General features: G+C 37.1%; 2 protein-coding genes across 17 annotated transcripts in view; both read left to right on the top strand.

Annotated features, from left to right (window-relative positions):
• Positions 1-12240, top strand: part of LOC126377611 (uncharacterized) — a 63974-nt gene extending 51734 nt beyond the window's left edge. For 14 of the 16 annotated variants that reach the window (XM_050025443.1, XM_050025450.1, XM_050025441.1 and 11 more), the window contains exons 2-3: positions 9007-9132; positions 10358-12240. In XM_050025443.1, coding sequence (XP_049881400.1) covers positions 9007-9132; positions 10358-10578 — 347 coding nt within the window. In that variant the 3' untranslated portion in view covers positions 10579-12240. Of the gene's footprint in view, positions 1-5180; positions 5968-7813; positions 8102-9006; positions 9133-10357 lie in introns of those variants that run through there. The other 2 variants (XM_050025440.1, XM_050025442.1) reach the window with 2 other exon arrangements.
• A 7650-nt stretch (positions 12241-19890) lies between these two features.
• LOC126377562 (uncharacterized) overlaps positions 19891-24005 on the top strand; it is a 48261-nt gene continuing 44146 nt past the window's right edge. Inside the window, exon 1 of the mRNA XM_050025362.1 lies at positions 19891-20049. The gene's annotated coding sequence lies outside the window, so the exon portion shown is untranslated. The remainder of the gene's footprint in view (positions 20050-24005) is intronic.

The raw sequence follows: 24005 nt of genomic DNA on the forward strand, positions 1-24005 counted from the left end.
CATTCAGTAGGTTTTACGTTTTGTCTATCTATAATTTATTTATTATTTTGTCTTGTCTTTTTTATGCTACTTTCCCGCAATTATGTCAGGAACTACTTGGTCGAAGGTTGATCTTTCTTCGTGAGATGTGTACTTATATACCACTTTTTTTAAATTTTATCTATGACAGTGTATGGGTAGTAGTATTGTAGGTGCTGATACAGCGCTAGCGCACGGCTAGCGGAGGCAGCCCCTCGCCTCATACCTTCATTCTCTACGTGTTAGGGCAATGAGCCACACGCGTAATACTCTTAATAGTACACGTGATTTGTTTTGTATTTGTGATTGTATCAGCTGATATATATTTGGACAATAGATTCTGAACTTCAATACAGTGTTTTACTTCTGAGACTCTTGAAGCACAAGCCGACGTTAGGGCTCGCCTAGAGGTCCTGCCAACCCTCTAGCTTAGGGTTGCACACATTTATATATCCCAAACCTCTAAACTTACTTTCTTGTCCGAAGCATTTAGGTGTCATCGCTTACCTTCTTTTTTAATCGATGAACCTGTAATAAGCAGGTACTTATTGATAAATAGTTTTTAATCTTTGACATTGTATGTGTAGTCTTTATTGAAGTAACGTTTCTTTAATTGTTGAGCATGCATCCAATAATAATTATTTTTCTAGTTTCATACTGTGTATTTATTGCTGCTATGATTTGTTTGAAGACGAGTAAGTTCTTTTGCTTTAAGGGTATTTCTGATGAAATTCACTACTTCAACTACTTCATCATCATCAGCTTAAAAGTCATGCTCCTTAGGTTGCATTTTTCGTGATCTCTATCTAAAGCCAAGTTTTTGTAAGTTTTCTAAGACACGACGTTCGCCAGGTATTTAATTGGTTTGGTTTTGATTGGTTGAGTATTTAAGCGTTTATTATTTGCCCAGACTTTTTATATAACACTCAAATCACGTGGTGTCCAGGGTTTGTGCCCGATTAATAGCAATGAGCTTGACCCCTATAGCATGGGACAAACATAGCTACTTACCCCTAAGCAAGCATATACGTACATAGGTGCTATGTTATGCTGAAGACATGAATGACATGGACATGGAGTATGATTTGATTTGTTTTGATTTTCAAGGCGTGAGTGAGGCTTTTGCTAGTTAAGCGTGTTATACCTTTCGAGTTCGAGTTCGAGATGAACGTGAACCTACTGTAAATAAAAAAAAATTTTGAAAGTAAAATATCAGAATCATAATAATTTTTATTCATAACTTTGTTACACGTCAAATTAAAATACATCTTATAAAAAATATAATAAAGAAAAAAAAAGAAAATATATTCATCGTATAAGTATCTGCGATAAACAGATAACTTATATACTAAAAATACAAATTACATTAAAATATAAATCAAATCTATATGTTATAATTATCCTTTAATGATATAAATTCATTCAAGTTATAGAAAGACTGCTTGACAAGCCAGTTTCGGAATCTTTTTTGAAGACATTTAAGTTCGGGGTGTTTGTGATTTCATCCGGTAGCCGCTTGTAAACTATCGGACCCATAACCTTGTCTTTCTACATTTAACAAGCGTAATCATAATCATTAATTTAAGAGCGACGCTCTTGTCGGTGTAGCATTTTCCATGCTACTTTTTTACGGAAAAATAGGGCAGTGGTTTCCCTCTTGCCATCCGCCCCGCAGTACTCTGTCTGACGCGAATGTGATGGCGCCCAGTAAATAAATATACGTCCAAAAGATGTTTCTTGCCTACTTATATGACAATCCTTTTTCTTATCAATTATGAAGAATTAATCATCGCGATATCAAATGATTTATCTATAGAATGGCGATTCATCTGTGCATTAGTCACGTGATAATATCCGTGTATTCATAATTCATTTATTCGCCTTAAAAATGGTAGGTACAGTTTGCAGATGGTCAGCATTTAGCACAACATTTTTAGTTATGAAAATTATGAACAAAAAGGAATTAATTACACAAGATTTGTGTTGTCATGTCCTATCCTTGATGGACTATCAAATATTCGGATGGGCTGGTAAGCTGTTACCATACGGTTCCCCGTATCCATCTTAGGACTTCGGCACTGCAAAGTATGGTTGCTGACAAGCCCTTTTGGTCTTTCTAAGCCCCCAGAATGTCTTCTGGGGGCCAAAATAGCCAAGCCAAGCCAATGTAATAAAAACATGCACGTGTTGATTATTAACTTAGTTAATTTATTATGCAAATCGTTGGTTGGCAATCGAAACATTTTGGAAAATGTTATTTGAGTACTTAATAAAAATTTACGTATTGTTCGTCATAATGACGCCAAATCAAAAACTATCTTGATAAGAATATTCCTGCCGGAAGTACTTATATAAATAGTATTAGTAAGATGAACTAAGTATCCTCACCTCACCGAGCTTTCTGTTAGACCAACGTGATAGTTAGTGAAAACTGCACTTATAATAAATAATATATATAGTAGTGCAGTTTTCACTAACATAGACGGCTCACCACCTATCACGTTGGTCTAACACTGAACTGCACTGCACTTAAAATAAATTATATATATAGTGCAGTTTTTACCAACATAGACGGCTCACCACCTATCACGTTGGCCTAACAGAAAGCTCGGTGAGGTGTGGGTACTTAGTTCATCTTGCGATGGATGTACCTCTGACTTCACTAATTAAAACATATTCGTGATATGTTATATAAAAAGAGAGAGAGATGTATTAATACATAATACGTTATAAATATCTCTCTTTCTTTTTCTGCGGTTACGAAAATGACAGATATCACAATAAAGTATTTAAAATTTAATTAGATGCTGTGTACAGGAATTAGCACCATTAATTTATCATGATCTATGAACTTTTAACTCTTAATATGTAGGTCATCATCATCATCATCAGCCCATTAACGTCCCCACTGCTGGGGCACGGGCCTTCCCTATGGATGGATAGGGAGATCGGGCCTTAAACCATCACGCGGGCCCAGTGCGGATTGATGGTTATTAACGACTGCTAATGCAGCCGGGACCAATAAATGTTTCTTGTTTCTTGTTTGTTTCTTACCAACGGCTTAACGTGCCTTCCGAAGCACGGAGGAGCTCGAGATGAAAACTTTTTTTTTTGTGGTCACCCATCCTATGACCGGCCTTTGCGAAAGTTGCTTAACTTCGACAATCGAAGACCGAGCGCGTTTACCGCTGCGCCACCGAGCTCCTCAATATGTAGGTAATAAGTATAATAATATAAAAAGTTATAATAATTCCCCTATATATGAGCCACTATTAGTCACACATATCTATCGATTTATCTCAAGTTTATAATCGTGCAAGATACGACTTATCACCAAAAGTTATAATATGCTTTTTATATATATAGGAATTGTCAAAAAGATTATTTAGTTACTATAGTGAGTAATCATGAGTGATATAATTAATGTTAATTCGGGTACTGTTCTCGATATATTTATAGTTGTATTGATTCCTGCTATATTTTTAATAGTTATTTTATATTATATATTTTGTGGATCACATGGTAAGTACACAATTTCACGACTGTATTTCCAAATGGGCTAGGCAGAGGTATGTCCATCGCAAGATGAGACTGAGTACCCGCGCTTCACAGAGCTTTATATTAATCTGACGTGATTAGGCGGTTATAGACAAATTGAATTGAGCACAGTAGCCCAGTTGAAAGATCGGTTTGATTCTCATTCCGGCCAAGTAATTAATGGCATCTGCGGCAAATCTACAATAAGTCACGTAAAAAAAAGCTTAATTCTCACTGTGATGTACCTTTTGTGCTGTCCTAAGTGCCCTAACACCTGCACTATTAAAGACCTTTACGAAGCCACTGACAATGCCGTAAGCGTGGCCAATTATTGGTCAGCAAAAATTAAGTATCGATCGCCATCGACTCGCAAAGAAGAAGACTGTGATGTCGCAGGTTTAAACCAATGATTTTTGAATTCATGCTTGGATCATAAATGATTATAACGTGCTCAGCCGTAAAGGAAAATATCGTGTCGAAACCCATATTCCCAAGAATAGCATTTTCGGAGGTATGTGACCTAACTTGTATTGGGGTAGTTTTCACTTCAGGGGTTGGAAAGTTACACAGTCGGTTCTGTAAAAAACCGGACCTGTCAAATTTTCAGGTTAGGCAAGCCGTGAAAACGGGCTAAAGCTATGGAGATAATAAGACAAGTTTACTTTCTCATTTATACAGGGTGTTAGTGACATCGTAACGAATACTGAGGGGGATGATTCAGATTATGATTCTGTGTTAATACAAGCGGAATCTTTCGTCGCAAAATTCATGTTTTTTTTTATTATTTTCAATTCAATACAAAGGAAAATTCCACTAGATATTAACTAAGAATAATGAGCTGAATCATCCCCCTCAGTATTTGTTACGATGTCACTTACACCCCGTACATGTACGTACAGGTAGCACAAGTTTCCGTTCATTTTCCTTTTCAAAATTTACGTTTTTTTTAGTTTTTATAAATTATTTCAGTTCCATACTTTTTGACGGGATATTCCACTTGATATCAACTCAGAATCATTCTCTTAATCATCCCTCTCAGTATTCGTTACGATGTCATTAACTCCTCGAACAATTTAACAAGTATCTATGGTTGTATCGGTTCCTATAGATTATACATAAGATAATAAAATGGATAACTATATCATCATCATTAGGCCTTGTCCATCTTGTCAGATGATTTAAGCAGCATCTGTCGTAGAGTAACCTACCTTTAGTTATAAATATCTCAATACCTTCACACGTCCTAGTGATTTCATAATCTTAACTCGATACTGTCAAAATATCTACAGATAATGCTGATAATCTAGAAAAAAACCGTACATTGATGTAGTTGACATCATTATCTTGTATAAAATACTACTGTGTAAAGAAAAATATATCACAAAAATGTATTTTCTATTCATTCTTTGTTCTTGAAGAAGTGTTGTAGTGTTTTTTATCCGTAAAGTGGTATTTTTGTGTATTTTATCTTTTAAAAAGTGGTACTTTTGTATTTTTCACTCTAGAAAGTGGTTTTTCTGGTTTCTTTTTCAAACTAATAGAGTCGTTTTAATATTATTTGCTCTTAAATTGGTGGAAAATTTCAATGGTATTCTAATATTTTAAAGAGTCATTTTTGTATCCATCGCTCTAAAATAAGTGGTATTTTAGTATCCTTTGCTCTTAAATAAGTGCTATTTTAGTATTCTTTGCTTTTAAATTAATTTAAGTATTTCTCACTCTTTAGCCAGTGGTATCTTTGTGCAGTGCGAAAAATCATTCTGATAGTTTGTTTAAAGCAAATTATTATGAGTGTAATATAAATTATAATTCTTCTGTAACTCAACTGTTTTGTGACGCAAACAGGGTAAAGACTGTTTCAGAAGACCGAATAATATCAAACGAAAAGTGCCAGATAAAGATTTTTATCACAACAGGAAAAAGAGAGAAGAAAAGTGTCAAAAACGAGATACGTGTTTGATAAATTAATAAAGTAAGAAAGAGATAGAAACAAATTAGATACCTCTGTATCTAAAAGTTAATACGATTATTGAATTATCATAATCCGATTGGAGTTGCTACGTTGTTCCAAATTTAAATTATAGAACGATTGCATCTTTTAATCTGCTTTTGGAACATAATTTAAATCGAGATTGACCGTTCGAGATTCAAAACACAATAATAATTATCTACACTTGATTCTTACATTTTTTTGAATTTTGAAATTTGGAAGAGAACTCCACAAAATGCCTGTTATATTCGGACATCCGAGTTACGATTTTCTGGAATCTTCCGAGTCTTCCGAAGAGGACCGGGAAAAAGGACCAGTCAAGGATGACGTCACTAAACTGGCGTTTTTTTACATGCTTGTCCTGATTGGGATGTTGGTCGTTTGGCTCATCGTCTTCTTCTGTCTACGGATGATCACCTTAAGTAATTATATTATTGTTTTTAACATACATACATAACAACATAATATATTTTAACTTATCTATAATATAATATGAGATTTACGCGGTATATATCTTATATATGATGATGAGATCCAGCCGATTTCGGCTACGGCGACTGCTTCAACTCCGACGTTCATGTGCTCGCATGTGGCTTGTAAAGCCAATCTTATTGGAGAAGATCCTCGCACATTGCAGGCATGTGAGCACACCATTTAAATATACAAACTTCTATCCCCCATTTTATGAAAGTGGGGGGTTAAAAAGAGACAAAAGATAGCCTATGTCACTCTCCATCACTTCAACTATCTCCACTGAAAATATCACGTCAATTCGTCGCTCCATTTTCCATGAAATACGAACAAACAGATACAGACATACATACACTTTTCTATTTATAATATTAGTATAGATTCCATGTATGTTGACAGCCGTGGTAGCGCAGTTGGAAGAACGCTTGATTCTCACTGTAAGACCGCAGGTTTGAATCCAGCACGGGCCCAAACCTATGATTTTCAGAATCGTTTTTCGAATTCATGTTTGGATTATAAATTATTATCACGTGCTCAGTACACCTACATACCCTACATTTACAGTTACAGTTTTGGAGGTATGTGAACTAACCTGTGTTGGGCCGGTTTTCCCTTCGCGGGTTGAAAGGTCAGACAGGCAGTCGCTTCTGTAAAAAATCGGACCTGTCAAATCTTCAGGTTAGGCAAGCGGACCCTGTGAAAAACTGGATATTTAACGCTAGGGAGTTCATGATAAGTATGGACTCCATGTTCTAAAGAAAGACTTGGCTGTAGAAGGGACTGCTTTAGAGCTGTGGACAGCTCTTCTTCTTTGCGAGTCGATGGCGATCGATACTAAATTTTTGCTGACCTATAATTGGCCACGCTTACGGCATTGTCAGTGGCTTCGTAAAGGTCTTTAATAGTGCAGATGTTAGGGCACTTAGGACAGCACAAAAGGTGAGCCATAGTTTGTGGTGATACTCCACACTCGCAATCATCGTAACCATCAACCAGGTATCCCCACCTGCAGAGATTATTGATTGTGGACAGCTGTAAAACAGTCACATGCGTGTCCCAAACATGGAGTAGCCCAAATTGAAGCCATGTCAATAACAAAGTGTGACTAGCTTTTTTTTTGCGGCTTTTATTACATGTCATGTTACGCATTAAGTTTTATTATATAAGATTGATTATTTATAACAAATAGATAATAATTTATCTCTTAATGTTTACAATAATTTTAACAGGAAAACTCATAAAAAAACGCACTCACCTACGTCAATCGGCGACACTGGTCTATACCCTTATCATAATCAGTCAAGTGAGATATATTTTTCTCATACAAATGTAAAATTTTATCGCGAAAATTTTATCCTTCCATAAAGGAAAAGTCTTGCCTTAATCCTAAGCCAGTTGTAAAATTTTGTTATGATAATATAAATGGGTATAATAAAGTTATACTCTGTACAATTTAAGTGACAGTTGGTTATAGTGCGTTGATAAAATAACTACATTTGATAAACTTATCTAAAAAATCAAATATAAGGAGTATTTTTAGTGTTCCATTAAAAAAATAACTATAATTACAATTTAATTTGGGCTAAATCAAAACAATTCTATTTACCTTAAAGGTGATTTAAACGAGATATATAAATAATTAAAAAGTTTATTTGGTAGTGGTCAATTAATTAAAATTATTAGTTAAATTATATACTTAGTTACAAATATTAAACCAATTGAAGTTACATTTAATTTAAGTGAAGTGTTGAGAATAAATTTAAGTTATATTTAATTAAAATTCTTTAGTAGTTTAAAAGCTGTATTCGACTGCTAGGCCGGGGGAAACGCAGTCCACCCGCATCTTATTCTAATAACTTATAACTACCCACTTAATATATTAACAGAAATTAATGAAGAAAAATTACAAGACTAACCCATAATAGTGTTCAAGTGACTTTTTAAAAATGGATTCGGAAAGTGCTGAAGATGTAACGATTGAAGTTTCCATGTCATTTATGGATATTTTTTGGACATTATTTTTCTTCAGTACTGTCATCATAATGATCGTTTTTCTTACCGCCTGTGTCCGGATGCTGAGATTAGGTATAGTTTAGAAAGTAGATGTAATTTTTAAAAACTAAAAAAAATACTAAAATGAGTTAGGAAGTGACAGAATTGGCCTTTATAGACAAGAATGGAGAATGCTATACCGACAAGAGCGTGGCTCTTAAATTAGTGATGTGTGATTATTTTTTTTTTTATGTAACACAGCATTTATAATAAACTGTTTCTATTCTATTCTACCACATCTGCATCCCTGAGGGGGTAGGCAGAGTGTACACAACCACTTCTTACCAGCTATTTTTAAGTCCCATCTAATAAGGGGCGAGCCTTTTGCCTTTAAGGGTGAATATCAAAATGTCAAGCTTGGTGGCAAACTTTCATATTATTTTTTCGAGAAAAATTGGGTTCGACACGTGAAAAAGGATAGTTCTAGCTACGAGAAACAAGTTATCTCGTAGAATTATACTTTTTCATGTCGGAACCCAATTTTTCACGAAAAAATAGTATGAAAGTTCGCCACCAAACTTGGCACATTTTGATATTCACCCTAATAAGGAATAATTTATTTTTATTTATACCTAGTATAACTATTACTTATAGCTGCTATGTTCCCTACCCAAAAATAACCTATAGAAATATAATTTTGGAACTACGTCAATTTACATTAATAAGGTTCTGTATTTCGTAAATCCTACTAATACTATAAATGATAGATTAAAAAAAAAATAATAATAAAAAAGTTTTTAGATTTTTTTTTTTAGTTTTTAGATTGTGACTACGAATAAATGATTGTGAGGATGCTCTTTGATCTTTCGCATAAAAACTACCGAAATATGTTTAAGTCCCATGTAAAAGACTCCAAACAAAAAAAAAAACAACAACAAAAGCTGTGGTTGTAGTTTTTTTTTTTTTAATTATTAACAGTTTTTCTTTCTTATTTCCAGGGCAAAAGACGCGAGTGCCGCAAGAGAGGCGAATGTACGTGGGTTCGAGGCCCCGGCAGTCGTTTGCGCAGCAAGAGCCAACTATCTTCGTCAGCCCCGCCAATTTGCCCCCACCGCCCAAATATGGTAAGTCTTCGCCTTTCCTCGTGTGAGTTGTGAAGCTGACAGAGGCTCATGCAGAGTGTGCGGTAGAATTTGCCGCTCCACAACTAGGTTCAAGATAAATTACGAAATTCTGATGACTAAATAAAGAGAGATCAAAAACTAATGAAAATATTATGTTTTCTCTTTTTAACTTGTTCATGAATTTGAATCAAAAGAAACTTAATAATAAGTCCGACATTTTATCACGTTTTTCTCTGACGTCACAGTGTCCTTTTTCATACAAATTGCATAGTAATTTCGTATTTTAACGTTTAGTACAAAGTAACTGATTTGACTAGTTGGAAACTAGTATCGACTAAGTACGTATTACTCAAGTAAATAGTAACCTCTGCCAACCCGCAGTGGAGCAGCGTGGTAGAGTATGCTCCATATCCCCTCCAGTTGATTGAGGGGAAACCTGTGCCCAGCAGTGAGTCATATATAGACAGTTTATGTTGTATACAGGGTGTTAGTAACATCGTAACGAAAACTTTGAGAGATGATTCAGTTCTTTTTTCTGACAGGAAATTCCACTTGATATTAACTCAGAATCATGGTCTCAATCATCCCCCTCAGTATTCGTTACGATGTTACTAGCACCCATACGTACTTGTACGGCTACCTGTACGTACTTATACGGGGCGTAATTCGTAACGAATACTGAGGGGGATGATTTAGGTAGCTCATTATTCTGAACTCAAGAGTCATGGTCTGAATCATCCCTCAAAGTTTTCGTAACGATGTCAATAACATCCATTCGGAAAGAACAAGACCACTTGGAGAACATTCTCAGGCTCGACACATCACTGTAAAAGTCCCACCCCTGAGCACAGGACTTTCTTTACCAATCAGAGGCCTGCTTGGAAAACATTCAAAATAAGCATTACTACGTTTTACAAATTTCGTTACACACAAACAATAGCGCTTTCTAGATAAAAATGTCACGTTCATCTTATCAAACATTCTTTCAATAAGTACGCCGAAAGATTAGATTGTTTTGCAAAAAATATTTGGGACTTTTATTGGGAAGGACTCGGGTACTACTTAATATCCAGGGGCTAAAAATGGGGGGTTTTTTAGTCCGAGCTCAATAGGAAACTTATAAACTGTCATTTATCTACCTAGTTACGCTTCTTTTGTAACTATGTCCTTTATTTTGGTGCAATGAAATATATTTTAATTTGAATTTTCTTTCTTCTTATTACAGAAGCGATGGCGCCACCAAGTTACGAAGAGGTAGTCGGGATCCACTATCCCAACTACCAGGCATCAGCTTTACCTATCACACAGCCTATCACAAGCGCGATGGCACAGAGCTCCCGATCAGCTGACAATAACGTTACGAATAACGCTAACACCGATGCAACGGTTATAACCGTTACCGCCGATGACAGGAGAACGTCCGTCACTGTGACAGCGTCATCGTGATTCGAAGTTTGAAATTTAATAAATAATTGGTTATCCAGTTTAGAACTGGCTGGTTTTAGATTGTATGAATGGTCTAGTCTGATACATATCAAGTGAAATACAATGAAGAATGCAAGAGCTCTGACTATGGTGTCCTTGAGTCCGTGTCTGTATAGAGTCCGTACCGCTATCGAGTACTTATCTTTAAGTTTTTACACCTTACGAGGTCTTTCACCCTAACAAGTTCTTTCCCCCTAACAAGTTCTTTCCCCCTAACGAGTTTGAAACCCATATATGTTATCATATTCTATTCTCTGCATAACCTTATTTTATAAGTTTTAAAGGTTGACTACAGATTATTTATTTTTAAACTCAGAACTATCTCCGGAACTATAGGCGGTTGAACAAGTGTTAAACACGGCAAAAGATTTCTGTTTAAAAAAAGGATTAAATGTAGTGTTTCACTTGATGTGTTAAAATACCTACTCTTTGTTACTCGTACTCAGTACCTATCTAGAATGACGACAGCATTATCAGTATTTTGTTATCAATTGATAAAATGTTGCCAGAAACATACAGATAGCTAAGTAATTCACTGGGCAACTATAGCGCTGTACTCTAGGCCATGAGGCTATGTGACGATTTAACGTGCGCTCATGCACGACATCTTGTCTATGTATTTTTTTTAATAAAAATAAAAACTGACTTCATAACGACGACGATATTTGAACCCGCAGCTCCTTTCGTGCCGAGATGAGCGTGTTAACCATTACACCACTGGGTTCTCCTCCTTTACACGCGAATTAAAAATAGAAACTTTGAGGAGTTCACCCAATTTCTCATGGATTCCATTTAAGAGAAAAATAATTCCTTATCGATTTGTAAATGACGGAGTTTTGACGTGACAAATATCCAACAAAAAAAAAACCAACTGGATTGATAACCTCCTTATTTTTAAAGTCGGTTGGAAAGTACATGTTGCCATACTGCAGTGCCTTAGAGGATCACACCCAGGTATTTTTAACATTATTTTACGGTCTCCTAAAAACTTAACTTTATGAAATAAAGTCATAAATGGGTGAATATCAAAATGTGTCAAGTTTGGTGGCGACTGTCATATAATTTTTTCGTGAAAAATTGGGGAAATTGGAAAAATTGGGAATTGGAAAATTCCTTTTTCATGTCGGAACCGAGGATCCTTTTGGATCTTTTTCATGTCGGAGCCCAATTTTTCACGAAAAAATAATATGAAATTTCGTCACCAAACTTGAAATTTTGAGATTCACCCAAATAAGTAGTCATTGAGCATCTCCTTCCACTGTTGACATGATATAAAAAAAGAGAAAGAGATGTCACCAATACAAACAGAATTAAACTTTTTGAAATTTTAAAATAAAAACTTAATTTTTATAAGTACTGTAATAAAAATCAAATGTCACAAAAAAAGTCCACCGAGACAGGTCCTTCTTTTTTATCACAATATTTTTCAGTCTAAAGAGGACGTAAGACTGATGAATATTTTGAAAAATATTTTCGAAATAGTAAAAAAAATATATTTGCTACTTGAAAAATAAACAAAAATGTATATAACTTATTTTTATACTTAATTTTGTAGTTTTAAGACTGTAAAAATATGTATTATAAAAAAAAGTATTTACAAAATAAATATTAGGTTAAGTACAATGTTGTTATTTTATTTACATAAATATTGGTGCTGATTCATGTACAAACCATCTAATTTTATTTTAAATTACACCTGTCATTTTTTTATCCGCTGAAAAAGAAAGGGACGGGTAATCGACAGGCATAAACTTTATGGAACACATGTCAATTATAGGCCGAAATTTAAAAGACCGTTCCAAAATTTTATATTAGCAAATTTTAAGTTGACAGCACACGTCATTTGAGCGAGATACCTATTTTAAAATTAACAGTTGTCAATCATCCGTCCCTTTTCTTTTCGGCGGATAAGAAAATGATAGGTATAACTTAAAATAAAATTAGGATGTGTCTGCAGGAATCGGGGCCACTCTGTTCCTTGATCTTTTCTTTGTTATAGATTATTTCCGTGCTTCGGAAGGTTAAGCCGTTGGTTCCGGGCTACTATCCCAAACACCTCCGCCAACCCGCAGTGGAGCAGCCAGGTGGAGTATGCTCCGCACCTCCCCGTTTGTCAGAAAAAGCCTGTACCCAGCAGTAAAAAATATATAGGCTATTTATATTTACATTGTTATCTTTATAACGAAAAGCTTTCATTGACGGAAAATACGTTGCGATTATAATCTAAGGTAAAACACCCTTACCTTCTTAGGTGCATACACCTAAAGGTGTGGTGTGTAAGGTGGTAGGTGGGTATACCTAAATAATAGGAAATTAATGATTTACAATTTACATTTTTAAATAAGGCGAGTTACTGGTTATTACCGGTTATTATTAATACCACATAATGTACCCACTTTAGGACTCTGTCACACTAACATATTTGACATTTAGTGAGACTTACAGTTCAATTTGTCAAAAAAGTTAATGTGACATGGTACCAAAGTGTATACATATTAATGCTCGTGACCGTACACTAGTCGTTGCAATTGCTATTAAACTTGAACCAGGCGTTTCATTCTCGCTGTCAATCATTGTGCAAATAATCAGAATTCTTTTACGCTATAAGTGATCTATTATACTACAACAGGCGCGCAAGAGCTGTGTGATATTCAAGACATGCGCCTTAGATGTCTTAACGATCTATTTATTCAATAACTTACAATGCAAGGTCGACATTTATGCTATTGGGTAAGTCTGTGACAATTATTGGATACCAGGAGATTATGAAATACATATAAGAAGCTGTTAATGATTCTTAGGTATACTTTAGTTGTGTTAATTTATAGACGATTGTTATAACATAACATAATAGCATATATAAGTCCCACTGCTAGGTATCACGTAACGACAAAACATAAAAAGAAAAAAGGACGGAAAAAAAAGAAAAGAAAAGAAAAAAAAGAACATATTTATTTTTAGAGGACGCTACAGCTTACAAAAAAGCTCACGACCGGGACCAACGCCTTAACGTGCCTCCCGAAGCACGGATCATCTTACTTTCGGACAATCTGGTGATGAGTCAGTAATGTCCTAACCAAACTAGGGACCACAAAGTAATTTTTGTAGTGTAATACGTCCCCATCGGGAATCGAACCCGGGACCTCCGGATCATAAATCCGATGATCAACCACTGGACCACGGAGGTCGTAAAACGATTGATGAATGTGTAGGAAGCAAGAGAAGTGTGTCAGGATCGAAGCAAATGGAATTCCAAAGTCTCTGCTTACCCCGGTGGGAAATAGGCGTGAGTTTATGTATGAGTGATGTTTGTCAATTGTAAATGTACTTACAATAATGCATAATATAGTAAGGACGAGTTGGTAATCGATTATAATATCTGATTATTGTAATCGGTTTGAACTTGAGTTAGAATGGGGCTGAGCGTGTAAGGCTCGTGCTAGATTATGTTACGTGACTTAAATTATAAGCATTTTATACGCCGACATTGTCATTACTACAACATCGGGTCACTTACAAGTGGAACTAGAAATGGATCCGGAGGTCCCGGGTTCGATTTCCGGTGGGGACATATCACAAAAATTACTTTGTGATCCCTAGTTTGGTTAGGACATTACTGGTTGATCACCATCATTGTCCGAAAGTAATATGATCCGTGCTTCGGAAGGCACGTTAGGCCGTTGGTCCCGGTTACTACTTACTGATGTAAGTAAGTAGTCGTTACATGAGCCATGTCAGGGACCTTTGGCGGCTCAATAGTAACCCTGACACCAGGGTTGATGAGGTCGGTACTCCACCTCACGATCCACACGATAGAAGAAGGAGAATAGGATAGTTTCCAACTAGTCAAATCAGTTAACTTTTTAACACGAAATTACTGTGGAATTTGTATGAAAGAGTAACCTGTGACAAAATAGAAAAACTTGAAAACATGTCGCAGTTATTATTAAATTTTTCTTTATTAAAATTCATAAATAAGTTAAGTAGGAAAAAGAAAATGCTTTCCGTTAGTTTTAGATCTGTCTTTATTTAGTAATCAGAATTTCATAATTTACCTATCTTTGACTTAGGAAACTATCCTATTGTAACTTGTATATTTACATTGGTTGGGTTATAGTCTGAGGACTGATCCTTAAACGCATTACCCATAATATTGTTATGAATGCCTCTGCTATTACATTATACAGGGTGTTAGTGACATCGTAACGAAAACTTTGAGGGGTGGTTCAGGCCATGATTCTGAGTTGATATCAAGTAGAAATTTCCGTCGCATAAGTATGGATTGGAAAATAATTAAAAAGAAAAGAAAAATTTTCATGATTTTTTCGACACGAAATTCCACTTGATATCAACTCAGAATCATGGTGTGAACCATCCCCCTCAGTATTCGTTACGGTGTCACTAACACCCATACCTACTTATATGGCTACCGTATGTACTTGTACGGGGTGTAAGTGTCATCGTAACGAATACTGAGAGGGATGATTCATCTGATTATTCTGAGTTAATATCAAGTGGAATTTTCCATCGCAAAAGTATAGAATTGAAAATAATTAAAAAAAAAACTAAAAAAAAACATGAATTTTGCGACGGAAAATTCCACTTGATTTTAACTCAGAATCATGGTCTGAATCAACCCCCTCAGTATTCGTTACGATGTCACTAACACCCAGTATTATTGAATAAATTATGAACGCGACCTATGACAAAACAGGTAATTTTCGCGTACAACGCCTTCTATATTGTTTTTGGGGAACGAACGTAGTCTAGAAAGTTCCTCATCACGTGTTATAATTTGACAGTTATCTACTGACCCACAATATTTATAATCTATATTGACACCTTGTTACCTTTCCATGTTCACACGCAATAATTAAGCTGGTTACACAACCACATTTTAACATGCTATAGAGCACGGACAATACGTAAGTGTGCAATGCAAACAAATGTCAAATAGCAATATTGCTTTCATAGATGAATTGCTTCGATGTGGCCATTTTAACACCCCAGACTGATCCTTAAGTGTTCCGTTTTTCCTTTTGAGGTTCGGAACTCTAAAAATCCCAATTAGGGACGATACTGAAATATATCGGCGTCTGAGACGTAATATACAATCCCGACTACCCGATTACTCTAGCCATAGAGGCAGCCAATCAGCTCACGACACTAAACACTTCAGGACCCCGATACCGACCCCGCCGGCGTGGTCGACGATTTCCCTCAATCGGCGTGTATGGCTATCGACCCACCAGGGTCGAATTCTTTAAAATATTTTTCCTCTCAGACGACGCCCCGAGCCGAGGTTCGCGGCCAATTGGGGACCCTCAGGCCTGTTGTCTTAAACGTTGTACCGGGTGAGAGCCTTCACGTTAATGCCATCTGCGGCAAATCTACAATAAGTCACGTCAAAATAAAAAAGGAACCCTTAAAATTAAGCATGTATGTATGTGTACACGCAGTCTAAGCCACGAGAGCATAAGTATGGAAGTCAGTGTCGCTATAAATCGCACTAGAGACATTATTATTGAAGGTCACACCACATCCGTTCGAACGCGTAATGATCATTTAATGACCATCTAACAGTCAGAAGGATTAGTAGCTTGGCTAATCAATAGGTATGTGGTATTTGACCACACAAAACATAACATAAACAGCCTATATGCGTACCACTGCTGGGCACAGGCCTCCCCTCAATCAACCGGAAAAGTTATTGACTATGGAGCATATACCACCACGCTGCTACACTGCGCGTTAATGGAAGGTTTTATGACTAATACAGGGACCAGCAGATTAACGTGCCCTCTGAAACACGGAATCATCTTACTTTCTCGGAAAATCAGGTCAAACGTAACATAAGCTCACGCGTACTTATATCCTGATGCGGTAGGCAAAGGTACAATCAAAGAGCAAAAGTGCAGTCACTGAGCCCAGCGAATTATTTGTAAACAGTGGTGAAATTATTATTAGAATAGAATAGAAATAGTTTATTATAATAGGACGCCACACACAAAAAAAGACAACAACATCATAATATCAAATTTCCACTAAAACAATTACAAAAAAGCAAGACGGATGTTTGTCGAAATGATCATAAGGTGGTGGTGGACGTTCTGAGATAAAAGGGCCGCACTCAGCACAAGTCGCGGCACCATTAGTTATCATAATTATAAAATTTATGTTTTTATAGGTGTTTTTGGTCTGTTACAGAAACGACATGTAACCAGAAGCTCTTAAGTGCAACCAGTAAAGTTATTTTGCAAGAAACTGATTGGACTTTTGCACCATATCGTACATCCATCGTAATATGAACTATAAATATCGAGTGCACTCATAAATATCTACACCGACCGCAACGAGCTTTCTGTTAGACTAACGTGAAGATTTGACAGGTCCGGTTTTTTACAGAAGCGACTGCCTGTCTGACTTTCCAACCCGCGAACGGAAAACCAGCCCAATTCAGGTTAGGTCACATACCCCCGAAAATGCATTTCTCGGGAATGTGGGTTTCCTCACGTTGATTTCCTTCACCGCTGAGCACGTGATAATCATTTATATCCAAAAATGAATACGATAATCATTGGTTTAGGCCTGTGCTTATATATAAACAATTTACACTGCTCATATTTTATTGCTTAATATTAATATAAACATTTTATATCTCTCCTAACAAGAAAGAATCCCATATAATAAGATAAACAAACACTAAAGACTTTTGTTCTGACAATTTCAACACTTAGGAAAACAATTTTGTTTACATTACAACATTTCATATTGTTTGCCTTTCCTCTAACCGATTTATTTGTTTTAACTTGGAAAACTCGTATATTAATACATAAATATATCTTCTAAACTAAACTACTTACACAATTATTTCTTGCCCAAAATCATAAGTAGGTATGTAAAAAATGTTGATGTTGAAGAGCTCGGTAGCGCAGCGGTAAACGTGCTCGGTCTGCGATTGTTGAAGTTAAGCAACTTTCGCAAAGGTCATAGGATGGGTGACCACAAAAAAAAAGTTTTCACCTCGAGCTCCTCCGTGCTTCGGAAGGCACGTTAAGCCGTTGGTCCCGGCTGCATTAGCAGTCGTTAATAACCATCAATCCGCACTGGGCCCGCGTGATGGTTTAAGAACCGATCTCCCTATTCATCCATAGGGAAGGCCCGTGCCCCAGCAGTGGGGACGTTAATGGGCTGTGGGGATGATGATGATGATGATGTAAAAATGTATTTCGGAGGCATATGGCCTAACCTATATAGGGCTGATTTTCCACTTTTTCCTTTGCGGGTTGGAAGATCAAACAGGCAGTCGCTTCTGTAAAAGCCGGAATTCTCAAATCTTCAGGTTAGGTAAGCGGACCCCGTGAAAACCGGAATAATGCTTGGGATGTGATTTTGGGGGTTAAAAAGTCAAATCAAAGCAATTCATGTAAAAAAGAAAAAAACAATATTGCTGTTTGTTTGACATTTGTTCAATTGTTTCTGACACACTTCTCTTGTTCCTCCACATTCATTAATCGATCGCTAGTTCAGTAGCGTCTATAGAACTAAGTGAGATAGGGTTCTCTCTCTCTCTATTTAAGAGTTGCGCTCTTGTCGGTGGAGTAATCGCCATTACTCCATAGATAGGGCGTGTGGAACGGTGGTTGCCCCAATCGCCTTCCGTTCCGCAGTACACCGACCAATTTCTCAATCAGTGATGTTCTAGCTAGAGCCCTATCAGAATCCATTTCCTCGGCGTCTAACCAGTACTGATACCGCTGCTGCCCGGCATCAGGGGTGCGCTTTTGAAGTAGCGGCGCCTACTCGCTACGTCACAAGATCGTCATAGAACCTAAGTAGCATTTTATAGGTTAGCCTATCCCAGTGAGTTAAAGAAAGGATAAAAGAAGAGTAGGGTTCTAAAGAAAGTGAAATATGATTATAATCTTGTTTTAAGTTTACGCGGTTATTATCATAATTAAAACACATAATAACGTGTTCTTACCGCGGAGTCTCATATCCCCATTTAAACGCGGTAAGAACCCGTTATTATGTGTTTTAATTATGATTATAATCTGTCGTATTCAACGACGACAGATCAGTTGAACATTTGGCGTGACTGTGTCTAACAAAAGACAGTCTATACATTCCATGGAATTTTACACGCCAGTGAGTCGTGGGTACTCGTCACGTGGAGACGCGTGAAGGTCATTACTCCTCATTCTTCACTTACTTTGTTACTTATAATAATACCAGTGACATTGCACTATTCATAACTGCCTTTGTAGTCCAGCTCAACAGCTCACCGGAGTGCCGGGTTCGAATCCCGGCGAAAATCACCTCGTGATCTAGGGATCACGACATGGCAACGTCCTAACCAACTTAGGGGTTGGTTAGGACGTTGCCAGACTGTCACAAAACTGATCACCCGAACAAGATCATCCGTGCTTCGGAAGGCACGTTAAGCTGGTCCCGTTTAAAATACCTTTACTGACGTAAATATTATAGGTACCTGGTCCTTACATGAGCCATGTGAGTAGGCTGGGTTAGAGCCCTCAGCGCTCACTATTTGTCCGGCCAAGTAGTGCATGCCATTTGCGGCAAATCTAAAATAAGTAAAAAAAACCTGTCAGGGTCAATAACCCCGACCAGGGTTGCTACGGCCTCCGTGGTCCGGTGGTTTGAGCGTTGAGATCACGATCCCGAGTTCAAATCCCGGTGGAGACATATCACAAAAATCATTTTGTGATATGATCCCTAGTTTGGTTAGGACATTCCAGGCTGATCACCTGATTGTCCGAAAGTAAGATGAACCGTGCTTCGGAAGGCACTTTAAATAAAAAAAATAAAATACATTTATTTCAAGCAATATACGGCTCGTATACAATACTTTTGACACAATACTTTAAGCCTTTGGTCCTGGTTACTACTTACTTGATGTAAGTTATTAGTCGTTACATGAGTCATGTTAGGGGCCTTTGGCGGCTCTATAGTAACCCTGACACCAGGGTTGATAAGGTTGGTAATACACCTCTGCGGGTCGAGTAGGGAGCATACTCCACCACGCTACTCCACTGCTAAAATATGTCAATATTTATTTGTGCTTGTTATCTAACGTCATCTAACCACAGTAATTTTATCTTTAATCTTTAATATAGGTATTAAATGACAATTAATAACTATACCTTATCTAGTATTTATCACAGTATAAACAATAGGATGTTTGTGATCGAGAACACTATAGTGAAGCATTAGATCGTCGATCATTGATCCAAATAGATCCATCAGTTAGTATCATTCGGCCGAGTCGCATAGGCGCGTGGGAGTGGAAAGAAAAAAATAAAAAAAGTTTTTGTCATCGGCAGTCGGTCACAGCGTTTGTGTTCTTATTTTTTTTTTGTGATTATAAGTGATTAAAAGTGATTATAGTTGGATACTGTGGATTAAAGTAAGGTAAGGGTTATGTTTATACTCTCATCAAAAAAATCGATCACTACCTATGTTTTTTTTGTAAGGATTATCAAAAAATATTAAATAAGTGCGACTAAGTAATACTTAATAAGAATAAAAAAATATTTTGAATAGGCTTGTTTCCAACTAGTCAAATCAGTTACTTTTTACTAAACGACAAAACGCGAAGTTACTATGGAATTTGTATGAAAAAGCAACCTGTGACGTCAGAGAAACACGTGACAAAATGTCGCAATTATTATTACATTTTTTCTTTATTAAAATTCATAAATAAGAAAAAAAAAACGTTTTTTGTTTTGTAGATCTGTCTTTATTTAGTAATTAGAATTTCATAATTTATATTTGGCCTAGGAAACTACCCAATTCTTAACTTTAATGTTCCAAGTTCAAATTTAAAATAAAATTATACTTACTCGTTTTTTGTTGAACACAAAGTCAGAAGTACTTAATTCAATCTTTTTGATAAAAACTTTTTTTGATGTAAGTAGGTATATTTTTTTTATTAAGATGTGTTTGATCTTCATCCCATTCTTCCACGAGGTAAAGAAGGGGGGGGGGGGGTATATATTATATATTTTTTTTCATTATATCCTTAATCTAAATACATGGTTTGAACGATGCCGTTAACCCACAGAGGTAACCTAACCTAAGAGTAAGTTACCTATCAATAAAATTTAGCAACCCTTTGTGGCGTAAAATGGTTTTGTGTGACACCTTGACCACCAAAATAAGGCCTACGTTTGATTCTCTGGAGTGACAGCGAACGAACCGAAAGATTGGTATGCAATCCACGCGAGCAATGAAGAGGTCTAGAACGTTCTTGAAGTTTCCAGAACCAGGTGTAATGCATCGTATTGGGTACAGTGAAAGTTGAACGCTGTCAACAGAGCTCTTCCTAGGTACATTATGACACTATCGGGTTTCGCTGTTCGGGTTTCTTATACCTATTAATTATGTTTGTACGGCCTCTGTGGTCCAGTGGTTAAGCGTTGGACTCACGATCCGGAGGCCCTGGGTTCGAATCCCGGTGGGGACATATCACAAAAATCACTTTGTGATCCCTACTTTGGTTAGGACATTACAGGCTGATCACCTGATTGTCCGAAAGTAAGATGATCCGTGCTTCGTAAGGCACGTTAAGCCGTTGCTCCCGGTTACTATTTACTGATGTAAGTGAGTAATCGTTACATGAGCCACGTCAGGGGCCTTTTGCGGCTCAATCATAACTCTGACACCAGGGTTGATAAGGCTGGTATTCCACCTCACAACCCACACGATAAGAAGATGTTTGTACCTACGTATTATAATGTTACCCTATTAAATGTATAATTAGGTATTTTTAACGTTATTTATTGTAGATTTTTTCAGATGGCACTCACTACTTGGCCGATCAAATGGGGAGTGCTCACCCGGTTCTATGACATACAGCCGTACTGTATATTTCTAACCTGAAAAACAGTATTTTCCTACACAGTAATAGCCGGTCAATTAGCTGACTGGTCGGTCGACTAGTCGGGTTACTGGGGCCGACTAATCGGCTAGTCAGGCCATCTATAGTTGTTTTATTCATCATCACACACACTGGGTGTTAGTGACATCGTAACGAATACTGAGGGGGTTGATTCAGACCATGATTCTGAGTTAAAATCAAGTGGAATTTTCCGTCGCAAAATTCATGATTTTTTTTAGTTTTTTTAAATATTTTCAATTCTATACTTTTGCGATGGAAAATTCCACTTGATATTAACTCAGAATAATCAGATGAATCATCCCTCTCAGTATTCGTTACGATGACACTTACACCCCGTACAAGTACATACGGTAGCCATATAAGTAGGTATGGGTGTTAGTGACACCGTAACGAATACTGAGGGGGATGGTTCAGACCATTCTGAGTTGATATCAAGTGGAATTTCGTGTCAAAAATTCATGAAAATTTTTCTTTTCTTTTTAATTATTTTCCAATCCATACTTTTGCGACGGAAATTTCTACTTGATATCAACTCAGAATCATGGCCTGAACCACCCCTCAAAGTTTTCGTTACGATGTCACTAACACCCTGTATACACACATAGTAGACACATATACGTGGATTTTTTGTACGCATTAAGTTTGTTATAATGTTATATCCTCTGCTGAGATTTTCAGACACAATAGTTAAACAATAGGGTTTGGATTTTAAAAGAACATTCGGTCTTACGACTTTAAATTTGTGCTATTTTGCTGTTAATTTACTTAAAAAAAAAAAACCTCCTGCCCTTATCCTACTCCTAGTGTGGTGGGCATAACATGTATGCCTCTTCCATTCAAATTCAAAAATATCTTTATTCAGTAGGTAACATAGAACACTTTGTATCGTCAATTTTTACATAACGAACGACTCATCCGCCTTAAACTGTCATACAGGCAGTCGCTGCTGTAAAAAAAACCGACCCTGTGAAAAACGAGATAATGCTAGGGTGATGTGTATTGCTGTTCCATTCATTTCTGTTAGTCATTTCAGTACTCACACCTTTCACATATATTATATATCCTTCTTCTGACAATCCATCAAAGGTTTATTGTGTCGTCACCTACCATTAACACGTTGACAGTCCAGTGACCCATATACGGGTCATGACGGACTGGCTCCATACGTCCGTGACCCATATATGGGTCACTAAGAAACGACCAACGCACTAAGGGCGGGTACTCCACTTGGATCCCGGGTAACTTGGCAATGGATGAAGTAATATGCGGGACTTACAAGGAAGTTTAAATTCAAATTCAAAAATATCTTTATTCAGTAGGTAACATAGTTACACTTTGATTCGTCAATTTTTACATAACTAACGTCTCATCCGCCTAAAACTACTGCAGCTTCTCACAACCTGTATAGCCGGGGAAAAGAAGCTGCAAGAAAAACCTCGGCACAGGGCCCTAGCTAGACGTTCTTTTTTTTTTAAATAAACATAAAATATTGTTATACATTTTGTATAGGGACTGTCAACGTGTTAAATCTTCAGTTATTATATTGCCAGTAAAATCTATAGGAAATATTCCGTGTGAACGCAGCCTTAGTATTCTTACAATGTCGGAGAGTGCATAGCGGAAGCCCTAACCACTTTCACTTGTTAGAACCTAGATAGGTACTAAATCCAGTCGCATTACAATACCTATAAACATAGGGAGCTCGGTGGCGCAGCGGCAAACGCGCTCGGTCTACGATTGTTGAAGTTAAGCAACTTTCGCAAAGGCCGGTCATAGGATGGGTGACCACAAAAAAAAGTTCATCTCGAGCTCCTCCGTGCTTCGGAAGGCAAGTTAAGCCGTTGGTGCCGACTGCATTAGCAGTCGTTAATAACCATCAATCCGCACTGGGCCCGCGTGATGGTTTAAGGCCCGATCTCCCTATCCAGCCATAGGGAAGGCCCGTGCCCCAGCAGTGGGGACGTTAATAGGCTGATGATGATGATGAAACATAGGGATAGATAATAGTGGGACAGACTATATATACTGTGCTTTGAATATTGTAACCTTACCGTGAGTTACAGTCGATTTACCGCATATAGCATTGCCTACTTGGCCGGAGAAATGAGGAACGATGAGGGCTTCTTCTTCTTCTTCTATAGGACTGTGAGGTGGATTACCAACCCCATCAACCCTGGTGTCAGTGTTACTATTGAGCCGCCAAAGGCCCCTGACAAGACTCATGTAACGACTACGTACTTGCATCAGTAAGTAGTAACCAGGACCAACGGCTTAACGTGCCTTCCTAAGCACAGATCGTTTTACTTTCGGGCAATCAGGTGATCAGCCTGTAATGTCCCAACCAATTTAGGGATCACAAAGTGATTTTTGTGATATGTCCCCACCGGGATTCGAACCTGGAGCCTCCGGATCGTGAGCACAACGTTCAACCACTAGACCACGGAGGTCGTTGAGGGCTAACCGGTAG

This window comes from Pectinophora gossypiella, chromosome 23 (genome assembly GCF_024362695.1).
Source record: "Pectinophora gossypiella chromosome 23, ilPecGoss1.1, whole genome shotgun sequence".
NCBI classification, from domain to species: Eukaryota; Metazoa; Arthropoda; class Insecta; order Lepidoptera; family Gelechiidae; genus Pectinophora; species Pectinophora gossypiella.